Source organism: Cordyceps fumosorosea (assembly GCF_001636725.1).
Source record: "Cordyceps fumosorosea ARSEF 2679 chromosome Unknown scaffold_5, whole genome shotgun sequence".
In the NCBI taxonomy this organism is placed as follows: domain Eukaryota; kingdom Fungi; phylum Ascomycota; class Sordariomycetes; order Hypocreales; family Cordycipitaceae; genus Cordyceps; species Cordyceps fumosorosea.
Genome location: NW_017387305.1, coordinates 1,449,039 through 1,464,995, shown reverse-complemented (window position 1 = coordinate 1,464,995; position 15,957 = coordinate 1,449,039). Strand labels below are relative to the sequence as shown.

The 15,957-nt window shown below is 55.1% G+C and overlaps 6 protein-coding genes across 6 annotated transcripts; 4 read left to right on the top strand and 2 right to left on the bottom strand.

Moving 5' to 3' along the window:
• Positions 1 to 1,708: 1,708 nt before the first annotated feature.
• Positions 1,709 to 6,344, top strand: ISF_03151 (AMP-dependent synthetase/ligase; the record flags this gene model as incomplete). Its single annotated transcript, XM_018846757.1, has 7 exons — positions 1,709 to 3,543; positions 3,644 to 3,794; positions 3,855 to 3,983; positions 4,714 to 5,178; positions 5,239 to 5,666; positions 5,736 to 5,944; positions 6,070 to 6,344. 7 exons carry the CDS (start codon positions 1,709 to 1,711, stop codon positions 6,342 to 6,344), a joined length of 3,492 nt encoding a protein of 1,163 aa, XP_018706485.1.
• Positions 6,345 to 7,205: 861 nt separating this feature from the next.
• On the top strand, positions 7,206 to 8,585 carry ISF_03150 (hydrolase, carbon-nitrogen family protein; the record flags this gene model as incomplete). Its single annotated transcript, XM_018846756.1, has 3 exons — positions 7,206 to 7,230; positions 7,343 to 7,686; positions 7,752 to 8,585. 3 exons carry the CDS (start codon positions 7,206 to 7,208, stop codon positions 8,583 to 8,585), a joined length of 1,203 nt encoding a protein of 400 aa, XP_018706484.1.
• A 691-nt stretch (positions 8,586 to 9,276) lies between these two features.
• ISF_03149 (fungal hydrophobin) lies at positions 9,277 to 9,637 on the top strand (the record flags this gene model as incomplete). Its single annotated transcript, XM_018846755.1, has 2 exons — positions 9,277 to 9,439; positions 9,507 to 9,637. 2 exons carry the CDS (start codon positions 9,277 to 9,279, stop codon positions 9,635 to 9,637), a joined length of 294 nt encoding a protein of 97 aa, XP_018706483.1.
• A 527-nt stretch (positions 9,638 to 10,164) lies between these two features.
• Positions 10,165 to 11,289, bottom strand: ISF_03148 (protein kinase domain-containing protein; the record flags this gene model as incomplete). The annotated part of the gene is made up of 1 exon (XM_018846754.1): positions 10,165 to 11,289. The coding sequence occupies one exon, from the start codon at positions 11,287 to 11,289 to the stop codon at positions 10,165 to 10,167; it is 1,125 nt and encodes a 374-aa protein (XP_018706482.1).
• A 1,266-nt stretch (positions 11,290 to 12,555) lies between these two features.
• Positions 12,556 to 13,530, top strand: ISF_03147 (lysophospholipase-like protein; the record flags this gene model as incomplete). Its single annotated transcript, XM_018846753.1, has 1 exon — positions 12,556 to 13,530. One exon carries the CDS (start codon positions 12,556 to 12,558, stop codon positions 13,528 to 13,530), a length of 975 nt encoding a protein of 324 aa, XP_018706481.1.
• Positions 13,531 to 13,729: 199 nt separating this feature from the next.
• ISF_03146 (Heterokaryon incompatibility) lies at positions 13,730 to 15,649 on the bottom strand (the record flags this gene model as incomplete). The annotated part of the gene is made up of 1 exon (XM_018846752.1): positions 13,730 to 15,649. The coding sequence occupies one exon, from the start codon at positions 15,647 to 15,649 to the stop codon at positions 13,730 to 13,732; it is 1,920 nt and encodes a 639-aa protein (XP_018706480.1).
• Positions 15,650 to 15,957: the final 308 nt, after the last annotated feature.

The window sequence follows — 15,957 nt, the reverse complement described above, 5'->3', positions numbered from 1 at the left end:
TTGACTGGTTTAAAGCAGATTAATCCATCAGCCAATCGGCTAATAACCCACAGATTCGACTAATAATGGATAATGGGGGCTGTGTCGAGTGCCTGGTGTGCCCTCCAACTTGTAAGCAGCTCGCATTAGTGAGACTAACAGTCGAGAACACCGCAGTACATATTCGTCAATGTCCCGCCAAAGAACACCCTGTTGCATATATAAGAGGAACATCACTATGCAGATCCAGGCTCGAGCGTCACAGTCTACGTCATGTGCCCTGCAATAAGACCAGGAACACTGCGGTGCTACTGCGGCGTTAAACTTCGGCGTTAATATATAGTTGCGGGAAAGGTGACAAAGTTCTCTTCGCTACCTAACGTTACATCGTTGGCCCGTTTTCTTCGTTGATTCCTTCCTAACTATTATTAGCCAGAATAACCAAGTATCGATTTCATATGCCACCCGAAAGCACAGACTGTTTACGCATTCGTGCCCCCAGTCTAGCAGCATGTACTGGAGCTGCAGGCAGCCGTGTAGATGCATTTCTAGACTCTGGTACATCCGAAAGTGATTTCGAAAGAGTTGCGGTCAACACATCTATAAATTTGCTCGATATATGAATTTTTTATTCATTTATAGCCCCGTCGAGCCGCAATTGTGCGCAGGGATCCTCGTAAACACACCCGCACCACATCTCACACCACATGCCCACACAACATCAGAGAAAATGCCTACCCATCACTTTCGAACTCTTTTTATTAGCTATTTCTTTCTTTTGTCTTCATGCTTCAACTCATACCCGTATGCCACGTACGAGGTCTATCGATTTCCTGAGCTGACTTGGGTGGAAAACATTGCTGTCCGCCCAAATGGCTACTTGCTGGTGACGCTTGTCAACAAGCCGCAGTTGTGGGAAATCAATCCTCACGCTCCTGCCCAGGAAACCAGAGCAAAGCTCATACACCATTTTGAAGGGGCTGAGATGTTGACCGGCATCACTGAACTTACGCCAGATGTCTATGCTGTTGTGGCTTCGAATACGGTCTGGAGAGTGGACCTACACAACGTGGACAAGCAACCGGTAGTTTCACTCATACAGAAGCTCGACGCTGGAAGTCTGAACGGCATGACGCTCTTGAATGGCTATTCAGGGACTGTCGCAATTGCAGACTGCCATCTTGGGTTGGTTTGGAGTCTGGATACTAATACCGGCGACTACCACATCATTCTTCAAGACGAATCGATGGCCGCAAACACAGACATCGGTCCACTGCTCGGCATTAATGGGGTTCGGGTTCTTGGCGGCTATCTATACTATGTCAACACCCCACGCAGGTTGTATTGCAGAGTCCGAGTGAATCCCTGGACTGGGCATGCTGTTGGTCCATACGAGATTGTTGCCACGGTGGTGCCCAAGGCCCAAATGAGACGGATTCTACAAGTTTTTGGCAATGTCTTGAAGCAGACAGTACTGTCGCCGGATAAATTGGTGGGCGACATGGACAGTATCAGCACAGATGACTTGCAGCAAATCGAGTGCTGGAACTCTTCAGCGCCTCCAGCCGTTCCGAGGTGCATCCATGACATGATTCACGACCATTGCGTAGCGCAGCCAGAAGCTAGCGCGATTGACGCATGGGATGGTCAGTTTACCTACAAGCAGCTCGACGATCAGTCGTCACTGTTTTCAGCCGTTCTTAGAGAGAAACGACTGGGTCCAGACATGATGGTTCCTCTTTGCTTTGAAAAGTCGAAATGGGTCGCTGTTGCCATCTTGGCAGTCGCCAAAGCCGGTAGCGCGTTCATACTGTTGGACCCTTCACACCCAACCGAACGGCTGGCGTGGATTTGCAAGAATGCGCAAGCATCAGTGTTGCTATGTTCCAAGGATATGGCTGCGTTGGCGGCGAAGCTCGGCTGTCAACACGTCGTCCAGGTCGATGAGAACAGCAGTCGAGAAAACCAAGCCTCGCTAACTACTCAAGTGCATCATCCCATCCAAGCACTCCCTAGTAATGCCCTATGTGCGCTGTATACCTCGGGGTCAACGGGAACGCCGAAAGGCGTCGTTATCGAGCATTCAGCCTTCGCCACCCAAGTTACCGCGCTTGGACTGCACTTCCATCTGGGTCGCCAGTCACGTATTTTTCAGTTTGCATCCCATGCATTCGACGTCACCGCTGCCGATTATGTGTTTGGACTGGCCCTTGGCGGCTGCGTATGCGTCCCGAATGAAGCGGACAGCCGGGACAACCTAGCCAAAGCCATACGAGATCGTAGAGCAAACTGGACTTTTCTGACACCTTCGGTCGCCCGAACTCTAACACCCTCCGCTGTACCAGATCTCAACACCTTGGTGATTGGTGGCGAGTCTGCAAAGGGAATAGACTTTACGGTTTGGTCAGGCGCCGTGCGGCTCGTCTACGTATATGGTCCTGCTGAGGGGACGGTCTACTGCACTGTGCAGCCCAAGACTCAACCGGGTGCCAATCCGGTGAATATCGGATCGGCAGCTTCTTCCGCATGCTGGCTGGTAGAGCCTGCCAACCCAGAGAAGCTGGTTGCCATTGGGGCGGTTGGCGAGTTGGTGATTGAGGGCCCGATTGTCGGCCGCGGGTACATGGGAGAGGATCTGGGCGGCTCGCCTTTCATTCCGCCGCCAAAGTGGTTGCGTGCCATGCCACGAAGTGAGTCACCAGGCAGGCTATACAGAACTGGAGACTTGATGCGGTACAGTCCAGACGGCGACGGATCGCTAGAGTTTGTTGGTCGGAAGGACAGGCAGGTCAAACTTCGCGGGCAGAGAATGGAGCTTGCGGAGATTGAACATCAAGTTGCGCGGCATTTTCCTGCCACAACGGATGCCATTGTGGAAATCATTGCCCCCGAGAACTCAGACAGTCAGAGGTTACTTGCTGCTTTTATCTGGGATGCCAGCAATGTTGCAGGGAAACGCTCCAGTAACAACCAAGGCACGCTGTCCACGTCTGCCATGTTCGCCGTCCCAGATGAAGAGTTTCAATCTCGGGCATCGATCGCGGAAGTGGCGCTACGGAAGAGCCTACCTCCTTTCATGATCCCTTCGTTATTTGTTCCCCTCAAGCAATTCCCCCTCGGTCCTACCGGCAAAGTAGACCGGCGTCTTATCAAGGACAAGGCGTGCTCACTTTTGCGACGGGAGCTCAACATCTACCGTGGCTTCTGTTCATCTAGAATGAGGCCCCCTTCCAATACGTCAGAAAGTAAAATACACCAGCTGGTTGCAGATGTGCTTGGTCGGGATCGCGGCGACATTGGGATGAACGACGACTTTTTCCAGCTTGGTGGTGACTCGATTAGTGCCATGGTTCTGTCGGCACGGGCTATGGACATGGATCTGAAGTTGTCGGCCGCAGATATTCTAGGCCATCCTCGTCTTTGTGATATGGCCGACCTGGCTATTCAGAAGAGCACGGAGAGATGCTTGCCCACAGAGCAGCTATCGCTACCAGAGCCGTTCTCGTTGCTTCCCGCAAACTATCATCATAACACCTTGATGCAAGAAGTTGTGAAAGGCCGCTAGTAAGTTGATTCAACTATCTAGTTCCTATGCTGTTTTCTATCAAGATGAAGAGGAAAGAAAGTGAATCAACTTTATGAGAGCATAACAGCACTTCTATAGCTTCGATCAATGGAAGGTTCTAGAAGCTCGGCGGCACAGCCGCCGCTCAAGCGGCTTGCCCGTTACAGTTAGCCACGGGGGCATCCCGGATGATTTCGCGCTCAGCGAGCAAGGCGTGGGGTACATCGCCGGACTCACGGATAATGTCGTCGTGAGAGCTTTCTTGAATGGAACCCAAGAGGTTATAGCTGGTGCATCGAATTCTTCGCAGTTCATGACGGCGACATCGGCGGCATTTGGACGCAACGGAGACGATCACATCCTCTACGTCACGACAGGCGGGGAAACGGCGAATATGACGGGTTTCCACGGAAATGGCAAGGTCATGGCGGTAGAGGTGGTATAGGAAGCACCTAGAAAATTACTCGGTAGATCTAATCATTGTTGGACTGCACACTGATACCTGGTCTAAAGAGTCCGTACAGCGCAGTGGCGCCCTGCACATGTGGCGATACACAGTAATCTAGCGTAGATGCTAACCTCTGCTTGCTGGAGGTAACTCCTCTGATTCACTAGCATGCCTGTAAAATACTTGATACTATCCAGAGGCTTAACTTTAGAACGGGCAAAGCAGTAGGATGATAGTGCAGATCATGAGTCAGGGCCATACTCTCTGCAGGACTGACGGCGCATCAGAGATTCCGCCGGCAACAAGGTATAACAAATTACCCACTCACACTAAATATAAGCAACGTGCATGAACTAAATTAGTATAGATCGTGCCGGCATAAGACCCAATAATCTACCAGCAAGAAGGCGGTTCCACCGTTTTGCGGTCCGTGACAGATCGCACCATCGCCCAGCAAGGCAACTTCATAAACCGACAAGTCAAATTATGTATATATTCAAGGCCATTTCGCGTTTTCTAGAAAGTACAATGAAGAGTCACTCAGAAACATTTCTCTATCTATCGCAATAATCATGTTGAAAGCGACTCTAGCAAAGGCCTTTCCCCTCTGGGCGAATCTTAGCTATTCCAGCTACCAAGCTTACGGCACCTCTCATTGCGCTGCTGCGGTAAGGAAGCCGCATGACGGTAGTTGATGATGACTGACGCATTTCAATTATAGTGTGCCAAGTTGGCGTTACAGCACGAGTTTGAAACGGTGTTCCCCCAAGATGACAACCTTGTTGTTTGGGACGCCAAGCAGCAGGTTCACTCCGCTTGCCGGGTGTTGCCAAATTCTGCGGCTGATGTTGCTGTGATTCTTCGGACAGTCATCGATTATGATTGCAATTTTTCTGTCAAGAGCGGCGGTCACTCTCGGGATCCCAACGACTCCATCTCCGTTGGGGGTGTCACCATCGACTTACAACAGATTCGTACTGCCGAAGTTTCCGTCGATCGCTCGCGCGCCAGGCTCGGAAGCGGACATGTACTCCATAGTCTGTATACAGCGCTCGAGGCATACAACCTCACCGCAATGGGAGGCAGGGTCGCTGATGTTGGCGTCGGCGGGTTCACTCTCGGAGGTGGTTTCTCTCGGCTTTCTCCTCAGCATGGGCTAGCTATGGACAATGTCCTGGAGTACGAGGTAAGAGAGTCTTCGAGCTTCAGAAATTAGATGGACGTCTATTTGCTCACTGGTATTTAGCTTGTCTTACCGAATGCTACCATTGCGATTGTCAACGAACATTCCCACCCAGACCTCTATTTCAGTCTCCGGGGAGGCATGAACAACTTTGGCATTGTTACGCACTTTACTGCTCGAGTTTTTCCGCAAGGTCAAGTTTACGGCGGTAGTCGTATATATTCTTCTGATAAACAGGATCTTCTCATCAAGGAATCAGTTGAATTGACAACGACTTGGAAGAACGACACATTGATGGCGTTTTACTACAGCTTCGACTATGACCCTCTCAAGGACGACTTTACAATGACAATCAATCAGGAGTACGCAGAGGCAAAGCTGGATCCACTTCCATTTGCCAAACTGAACGAGATACCTTACCAGTCAAGCAATCTGCGCGTGGACTGGGTCAGCAATTTCAGCAAGGATGGAGTCTCACCTCCGGGCGGAAGGTAACGCCAATCATTCTCGGCCGGACAGTCTGTCATCTTAATATTAACCCTCTTTAAACTTGATTACAGAAACCTCTACGCCACAATTACGCACAATCCGTCTGCGGATTTAGAACGACATCTACAAGATATAGTTGTCGAGGAAGCCAAGGCAATTAGCCGCGGGACAATATTCCGTCCTACTCTGGTCTCTCAGCCCATTTATGAAGCTTCCCTCCGAAGCGGTGAGCAGCGAGGCGGAAGTGCCAGCCGCATACACTCCCAAGGGCCTCTGACTGGTAAGTTCGAAGAGGCCGGCATACTCCTGCCACTCCGCCACCACAAGCACTGCCCAAACCTACAGAAGCCGATGCAGTTTGATCAAACAATATTGGGAGAGTGACTGACACTACGTCGTTTTTAGTTGCTTTATTGATTGTAGAGTGGGAATCGGCGGAATTGGACGACACCATGGAACAGTTCGCCGACAACTGGGTGAGGCGGGCTACAAAGGCTGCCGAGGAAGCTGGAAAACTTAATCCTTGGCTATACATCAATTATGCAAGCAAGCAACAAGATCCTTTTGCTGGCTACGGTGTTGAAAATGCGGCAAGATTGAAGCGGATACAGGCAGAGGTCGATCCAAGAGGCACCTTTACATCTCAAGGGCTGTGTCAGGGCTACTTTAAGTTGAACTAGCATTCACCATGAAAGACTGTTCAAGCGATACACTTTGGACAGAAGAACTGAAGATGATATTTTCCTAAAATTTCTACTCCTTGATGCAATCGTAGTGCAGAACGGGGGTTTTTGCTAGGATGCATACTGAATGCGGTTGATGCCTCGAGGCGGCAGAGGGGCGCAGTCTGCGCGGCCGGTGCTTGCTGATTTCTACGGAAGATGTTATAGGCGTTGAGCGCCTCGTAGCTGGATGGTTCCTTTGACTATCGTAAGTGCAAGCAACAAGGGACCATTTTTGCAGTGGAGTTCCCTAGTCATGGTGAGTCGTACACAACTCACCATGAGTCGGGGCGCAACACATCAATGCGTTGGAAAAGCTCGGCATCATGCAGGGATATTTCTGAAGGAATCGAGAGCTTCAGAAACACGACGAGGATGGGATGTATATTGACCCCCACCTTGACTCACGATGAGCCGCTGCCGACTCACGATGAATCCATGCTTCCCCGGACGAGTGGGGCCGGACCGAGAACGGCGTCCGGCGCGCCGCATGGCTATCCAGGGTGCCAGGTAGGTACAAAAAGGAGAGAGATGACGTGACGAGATCCTTGCAAGTGTCAAAAATGTGCCTTGAATGGCACTTTGCAAAAAGAATAGAAGATTGAGCAGGGAAACGGAAGCCGAGCAATGGCCTAACTTGCCAGACCCTAAACTGCCGAGTGTCCAAGCCGCGAACGGCAACGCCCCATAAACCTTGATTGAGCAGCCACCGGGCAAAGACCCCGCGACGGAACAGGCCACACACACTGTTCTACCAAGTACTTTATTAGCTGCAGCAGGCATGCGGATTACCTAGGCCAGAAAACGACCCCTCATTAAATGGAGAGCTGGGCACCTTACCTATGTATGTACATCATCCTCATCCTCTACCTATTTAAAGCCAGCAACTCGCATCTTTCTCCTCCCCCAACCCAAGGCAAAAGCATACAAAAAAGGCAACTCCAAATGACCAACAGCACCATCCGGCTCGGCACCGCCTCGCCCGGCACGCAGGCCACGCGCGCCGCCACCCTCCGACAGCTCGCCTCGCTCGCGCGCCGCGCCGCCGCCCAGCGTGCGTCGGCAGCTCGGCGGCGGCGGCGGCGGCGCGTCGGACGCCGCCGGGGACGGCAAGCCAGGGCCGCCGCAGCAGCATCAGAGGGGCGACGGCACCAGGGAGGAGCTGGAGCGGATCGCCGCGGAGACGGGCGTCCTCCTTGTGGTCGGCGTCATCGAGCGCGCGGGCGGCACGCTGTACTGCTCCGTCGTGTACGTCTGCCCGCGCGAGGGCACCCTGGGCAAGCGTCGCAAGGTGATGCCTGTATGTCATTCTTCTGTTTTGCCCTTTTGCTACTTCCTTCTTTCGGATGCTGACGCACACAATAGACCGGCACGGAGCGCCTCTGCTGGGGCCAGGGCAGCCCGAGCACCCTCCGCGCCGTGTCGACGACGATCCGCGGCGCGCGCGTCAACCTGGCGGCGGCCATCTGCTGGGAGAACTACATGCCGCTGCTGCGGCACGCGCTGTACGCGCAGAACGTGAACCTGTACCTGGCGCCGACCGCGGACAACCGCGACCAGTGGATGGCGCTGATGCGCACGGTGGCGGTCGAGGGGCGGTGCTTCGTGGTCAGCAGCAACATGGCCGTCCGGGATGGTGGCGGTGCTGTGAACGGGGTGGAAGAGGAGGAGGAGGAGGAGGAAGGTGGGGGGGAGTATGGGGAGGTGTCGCCGACGAGGACGACGATGAGGAGGCGCAACTCGACCATCACGGCCGAGGGCAACGAGATTGCGCTGCCGGCGGGGGTCTCGCCGAGCCGCGCGCGTCCGCAGCAGCAGCAGAGGCGTCCGCGCAGGCGGTCCGTGTTTGACAGCGACGGCAACGAGATTGTGCTGAGCTGCGCCGCCGACGACAACGCCGACGACACCGCCGCCCGGACGACGACCAATGGAGAGGCAGCCGCGCATACCGGCCCCGCAAAGGCGGCCGGCTCGGCGCCCGGGTGGCTGTCCCGCGGTGGCTCGGCCATCGTCTCGCCGTACGGTGACGTGCTCGCCGGGCCGCAGTGGGAGGACCCGGAGGGCCTCGTGTGGCACGATGTCGACCTGCGCGACTGCATCCGCGGACGGCTGGACCTCGACGCCGCGGGGAGCTACTCGCGCAACGACTCGTTCAAGCTGACCGTGACGGGGCTGGACCTGGATCCCTTGCCGTATTGAAGTTGGCAGCTGAGAAAAGAGGGATGGCTTTTTTCTTTTCCTTATTTTAGCTTCTAGTCTAAGCTGGTTGGCTGTATGCTGCTGTAACCGCGGTAGTTGGTGTAACTTCCTGTATCCCTTTTTCACATGATTTGGGCAGTATGCATGTCATCGTGTAATTACGACTACTTTTATCTTTGTTCGAAAAAAAAAACCAAAAATCTGGGCTGCATCAATGAAATTGTGCCCATTGTTCGGACCCTCGCCCCTCGAAATTGTCTCAGACGAACTGGTCGCCCTTTGTGACTGGCAAGGTACCCCACGTTCAACAAGGGCGTGGTCCATCATCAAAGCAACAAGACTCTATTTTATGCGACGGCAATTGGGACTGTCGGTTCATCCCTTCTTATCCCTGCATTAGCCTAGTTTTTTTTGCCTCATTTGGCCTAATTTGGCAGGACCTGTTGATGCCCTCGTTCTCAATTCCATCCCTTCCCGGCAGTTTCGGTGGTATCGCACATCCCTCTGTAGCATCACACGGCGATGAAAACCTACAATCTCGAGATATATAAAGCCCAACGGTGATCCAATTCTACTCTCAATTCTCCTCTCTCTATCCAGCTCCAACGTCTCACTTCACTCTCATACCTAACAACTCCAACTCACCACTGTCTTTACCACCAACATCTCAACACCACCAGACTCAGCCAAGATGCAGTTCATCACCGCCATCTCCCTCTTCGCCGTCGTCGTCATGGCCGCCCCGAACGCTCCCCGCTGGAATCATTTCGAGGCCTGCCCCAGTGGTCTGTACGCCAACCCGCAGTGCTGCGCCACCGACGTCCTTGGCGTCGCCGACCTCGACTGCTACACCCGTAAGCTTGCCCATGCTCACCTCAGCGGTCATGAAGACAAGGCTAATCCCTTGCTTCGCAAACATAGCCCAGCAGGCGATCTGGAGCCCTCGCGATTTCCAGGCTGTCTGTGCCAGCGGTGGCCAGCGCGCCAGATGCTGCGTCCTCCCCGTCGGCGAGCAGGCCCTTCTCTGCGAGACTCCCGTCGGCGTTGTCTAAGCGCGCGGCCGAATGGCAGGAATCATCCTTCCACCTTATATTCCAAGGGAGGAGTGATCATATAGGTGCTACATACGGAGAGACATGAGCCATGTCAGTACTTACGGAGCAGAGATATAAAAAGGGAACATGTACTATAAACACAAAACCAGTTGTAGTCAACAACATGAATATAGACGATCGGTACATGCCGTGTTTTATTCGGACTTTTGCCATCTCTCACTTCCGTGACTTGAGCGATTTCAGCTTGGCAGTTGTTTCGGGTATTTCCAAGGCTTGCATAACCTCGCGCCTGAGTGCAATGTTGCATGGCAGCAGCACCTGTCCTTCGCCGCGAATATTCCGAGGGCGGTAACCGTTTCCGTGTCAGAGACAGAGAAGATCGAGGTGGACACGGACCATGCTGTTTGAAAATCATGAGCATCATTCAAAAATAGAAGAGTTTTACAATTGTCATCGCTCGCTCGATGTCATCGTATCCTTTTAAATAACACCATACCCAATGCAATTATACAAACTGCCATCGCTCATTCCGGAGAATCATCGCTCGGCTGCTGCCTTTGGCACGGCCGCCATCCCTTCTCTGCCGCCTCTACGGCCTTGGCCTCCTCCTGCGTCTCCCTACGCTGCCTCTCCTGCGCCGCCTGCGCGAGGACCTCCCTGCGACTCAGCCCAGCCGTGATGCCGCCCGCCGCTGCCACGCCGCCGCCGAGCACAAACTCACCGCCAGTCCAGCCGCCCCCGTCTTCCTCCTCCTCCTCCTCCTCCCCGTATACGTCCTGCTGCCCCGACACGACGTACCGCGACGTCTCCCCCAGCGTGTTGCCGCCCGTCTTCCAGTCCGCCGCGTCGACCTCGCGCTCGATGGCGTGGCACAGGTCCCAGAATGCGCGGTCGTGGTCGCTATGCACGTTGTGCGCCAGCTCGTGGCACAGCGTCTTGCGGATCGTCTTGTAGTCGCGGTACCCGTCGTGCGCGTCTGTCCGCAGCCGCAGCTCAATCACCTCGCCCCGGTTGCGGTTCAGCCCGAGCAGCCGCGACGTGCCCTCGTGCGTCGCCTGCGTGTTGGACAGCGGCTCCATCTCCGTCAGCAGCGCCACCGTGTACTTGCGCTTCCGCATCGTCGCCCGGATGCCGGGGTCCTCCTTGAGCCGCGTGAGCAGCGCCAGGCTGCGCTCCGGCCGCGGCAGGCCCTGCAGCGGCTTGACCTGGAGAAAGGTGTACTTGGTGTCGTCGGCGGCGGTTCTCTTGTGCGAGCGGCCGCCGCTGCTGCTGCTGCGCGCCTTGCCGCGATGGGCGAGGCGCGCTGCGGCGCGCTGCTTGATGCGCTCGCACATGCTCTGCACGGCCTGCACCTCTGACGAGGCGGAGCCCATAAGCTTGAGCGTCTTGCCCTGGAGCTCGGCCAGGGACATGTCAGGGTTCTTCAGCGGGGCCTTGAGCAGGGGGCCTTTGGGCACGAATATCTTTTGGTTGGCCACGGGGATGTCGAGCGTGGCCTCGAGCTCCTCAAAGAGCTGGATTACAGTGGCTTCGGGCGGGAACTGCATGTCGCACGTCGTCTGGCGGTGGGAGATGGTGATGGTGATGCAGTCGCCGTCGGAGTCGGTCTCTGAGGCGTCGGGGCTGTGCGGGCGCTGTTGGTTGGCCATGGTTATTTGCTCTTTAAAGCACGAGCACGAGCACGACTCTTTGGAGCAGGCCGTAGTGTTGAAGAGGTGCTTGTGATGGGTTCTTGATAGTAGTGCAAGTGTAGGCGAAGCAGACTCAGATTAAAGGTGGTGTGATGCGGATTACAAATGCGCAGATTCCAAGTCCGCTGTGGTGTAATAGAGGGTGGAGATTGTTTCTAGGTCAAGGTTGCTGGTAAAAAAAGGAGTGAGTATATCGAGGTTTGGTAAGAGATATGTCCACAGGGCTGGAAGAAGCAGGGATAATATATGTCTTGCGTTAGGCTTGGTCAGAGGAGGTCATAGGGGCAAAGTTGGGCTTTTCTGGGGTTGATCTGAAGGGTTCGGGTTGCCTCGTCAGTTGCTTGGTAATGACGTCTCGGGAGGATTAGGCATGCGCCACACGCGGCCTTGGTACAGCGGATAGAGTGTGGCGGAGACCAAGGTGGCTGACAGATTCGGTGAGGCGCAGCAACGGACTCAAGGCCAAAGTCCGACGCCAGGACAGTGAGGCTCGTATTCGTATCCCACTGCCAGTCATCTGCGAGGAAGAGTTGTGGAAGCATCCAGTTAATCCCAGCTGCTGTCTCTCAACTCATCCATAATGTCGGTCAATGCACATTGTTACTAGAAAAAAGCAACAATACAAATTGACAACCAATACGGTTGATAAGGCGGCTTCCCCGCAGGGACCTGGTGGAGATTGAGCCCTGTAGTGGTTGAAAGCCACCGGCAACTGACAAATAATACGAGAACAACGTCGCAATGGCAATTTATAAATAGCTACCATGTTTCACTATTTTCTACAGTACATCTACGTATATTCCAAAAGAAAAAGAAAGTACACCAGTCAAGGTTTCTGCCTCTCAAAGTAGTGATTGCCTTGGTTGAGCTTACTTATAAGTGGACGCTACAATCCAATGCTAACCTACTCACTAATAAAACATCTTCTGCTCCATGAGAACCAGATCTTAAAGACATTCAGAAAAGAATCTTTGAGAATATTACCTACATTTCCCAGTCCCAACTCTACATTGTTTCTCTCTCCTCACTGGTGCCAGCATCGGTAGTGGCCTACGGACATGAAACACAAACTCTAAAGCCAGACCGAGGCAGTAATGAGTAAAAGTGTGCCTCGGCAGATCGCCATCTAGTTGGGCGATCTTGAACATTCATTACAAGAGGCCGGCTCTTATCCATCATCGCATCCTCATCTTCCTCCAAACACTATTCTACCCCCCATACACCATGTCCACCAATCCTCCCACCTACGCCGACCAGCAGGCCTGGAAAGACATCCAGGCCTTCCTCCCCCCGCGACTGCACTTCACCCCCGAGCACTCCCCTGTCGAGGAGTGGTGGTCGCACCGCGGGCACGACCTGCACCTCGACCGGTGGCGCAACCCGTCCGCGCGGACCCGCGTCATCCTGCACCACGGCGTCGGCACCAACGGCCGCCAAATGTCCATGCTCCTCGGCGTGCCGCTGCACGCCGCCGGCTTCGACGTCGTCGCCATCGACATGCCGGGCTACGGCTGCACGCGGGTCGCGCCGGCGAGTAAAGCGTACCCGTACGACGAGTGGGTGCAGATCGGCAGCGACTTTGTCGACCGCGAGGCCGAGGGCGATGCCCGCCCGGTCGTGCTGTACGGACTGAGCGCCGGCGGCATGCTGACGTACCACATCGCCGCGCGGAACCGCAAGGTCAAGGGGATCATCGGGATGACGTTTTTGGACCTGCGTCTGCGGCAGGTCGCGGACGAGACGTCCCACGACATCGTCGCGAGTCGTGCCGGCCTGCCGCTCGCGAAGCTGGCCAGCGCGACGGGCCTGCACTGGCTGCGCATCCCGATGTCGCTCGCGAGCAAGATGTCCGCGCTGGTCAACGACGACAAGGCGCTCAAGATCTTCCTCAAGGACAAGTCGTCGGCGGGGTCATCCGCCACGACGCGCTTCCTGGCGACGTACAGCTCGTACGAGCCCGCGCTGGAGCCGGAGGAGTTTGACGTGTGCCCGATCCTGCTGACGCAGCCGGCCGAGGACCGGTGGACGCCGGAGCACCTCAGCAACCTGATCCTCGACAGGGTCAAGAAGGTGCCGGTGACAAAGGTCACGTTGGCCAACGCGGGGCACTACCCGCTGGAAGATCCGGGCTTGCAGGAGATGGCGGATGCGATCATCAAGTTCTTGAGGAGCTTGGAGCCATCGGCTGAAAAACTCTGAAACTTTTTGTTTCCGGGTGCTGCATATGCTTTGCTGGAAGTGATGATATTCGGAGTGGTTTTTATAATTTTAATGGAAAAGTGATCCGTAGTATTGGCTGATAATCAAGCGTTCGCCCGCCATAGCTACAGAGAGACTCGAAATATTGCAGATGGGACGAGCCCTTTTTTGCTCGCTTCTATTTATTAAAGGCGTGCGTTTAAAATAGCGTAATTTCTTCAAGTTCTACACCATTCTTCCGCAGCACATCAACAGTGACGGCTTTGTACATGTCCGCAATCAACACCTGGTCTCCCGGACGCACACCAGCTCCGGCCTCAGTCTTCGAGTACAGCATCTCGATGCGCGCGTCGGTTCTAAAGGGCCTCCCGCCGAAGAAGCCGACGTATCCGAACCCGCCCTCCAGCGTGAGGCGCACCTCTCTCATGCCCATGCCCAGGAGCGGACCGAGGAGTCCCTCGCCCGCCATGTTGGACGTGACGAACCCGGAGCCCACGACGCGGAATCTCTTCTCCTTCACGTGTCGAAGCACGATGGAGTGGCGACAGCCGGGCAGCGCAAATATTTGGTCGCCTACGGTCGCCGAGTTGAGCACCGAGCCGAAACTGCCTGAAGATGTCTTGACCAAGCACCGGCCGGTGAATCTCTCACGTATGCACCGGGCAATTAGCGGGCTTACTTGATGTGGGCCAGTCTTTTTTGCATCTTCCTCCCCTGTGTTCTGCTGATCACCAGGTAGGAAGCTGCGCAGGAAGTTGAAGGCCTCTCTCATTGGCACAAGACCATTTGCGGGATCTACATCCATCGGGAAGGTGAATTCCAGGATTCCCTCCGGAAAGAGCGCAAATGCAACATGCGTCAAGACGTTCAAGTCAATGGCAACATCTTTGGTCACCCACGTGAGCACTTTTTCAACTGCAGCGCAGACATCTGCGTTGCTCGATGCCGGGGACAGGCGCAGGTCCAGCACGTCAGTAATGTCCGCGAACTTGTTGCCCCAGCAGATGAGCTCACCGGGAGTTTCTTGCCGGTACTGGTTCCGCAGCAGACCTAGACTGTGGCCCACAAAGTAGGCATGCACGGCTCTCTTGGCATGCCAGTTGGGTACCCACGACGGTAGGCCGGCCATGCCGTTTGGCCACTCGCATGACCCCAGCAGGTCCACGCCGTCTTGCAGCTGCCGGAGGCACACGCGCTCGAACAGCGCTGCCGCGGTGCACGCCGGCCCGTAGTCCGGGACCACGTCGAGGCGCGGCCTGCAGAGCCGGAGCACCGCGTAGATGCGGTCGCGCGGGTCATAGCAGTCACGATACCGGACAGTCTCCATGGCCGAGTCAAAGTCGAAGCCAAGGAAGAACCGGGCCATCAGGAAGATGAGGACGTTGCCACGACGGGCGGACCAGCGCCGACGGAGGGCGGCGGTCGAGCCGTCGCGGTCCTGGTCGCGGTCGACGTAGAAGCTCTGGTAGACGATGATGGCCGTCTGCAGGTGCACAAACGGCACAGTTTGCGGTCCCCATTGGATGATGGCCATGTCGGGGTCAGTGACACCGAGTTCCTGGAGTGTCCACACGCGGTCGAACCAGGTGTTGGACACGCCGAGGATGAGGCTCTCGAGGTCCTTTCCTGCAAACATTAAATCCTCGGGCGGCGCGTCTCCAGTCGTCCAGGATAAAAGGTCCTTGCGAAAGTCGTACCTGGCGAGCAGTGCGAGCTTGCTTAGGAGGGCGACGACCTCAGCGCTACCGTCCACCGCCGGCCCGAACCAGATGACCACCCGCTCGGCGAGCTCATAGATGGAGCCCATGTGCGCCACCTGCGTGCTCTTTTCCACCTCATCGTCTTGATTGATGCATATCGCATCAATCCATAAAGTCCGAACCGCCGACTCGCTCCGCAGGTGCTGCAGCGCGCATCGCAGATTCTCGCGGACTGTCAGGTATCGAGGCTGCGCGTCCGCGGGCTCGTCCCTGTCCTTGACAAGAATCTTTGGCTCTTCCGGCAGCACCGTCCCCCAGACATACGAGAGCGCCTCGTATCTAGGCAGGTTGGACCCATCGCTGGGAATGGAAACGGGCTCCAGCTCGACGTGGATGTCATCAGCAAAGGCGCCTGGCATCAAGTGCAGCAGTCGCGATGCGAACCCAGTTGAGTTAGCTGTTAATGAGGGATGCATATATTGAATCATGATGCATTATTCAAGGCGAAGATTGAACGGGGCCTTGCTGGAGGGAAGATGAAAAACGCAAGGCTGATTGTGAGCCCTGGAGTAGTAGACTCAGTCAGCCTCACCAATGGATACCTCGGCTTACAAACCGCCGTGGTTACGACGATACCAAAACTTGGGAAAGCATGTTTAAGTTAAAATAAACTCAAAGGAATTCGTCTCATAACCAAAGGCTTCTTTATTACCTCTCGCCTTTTCTC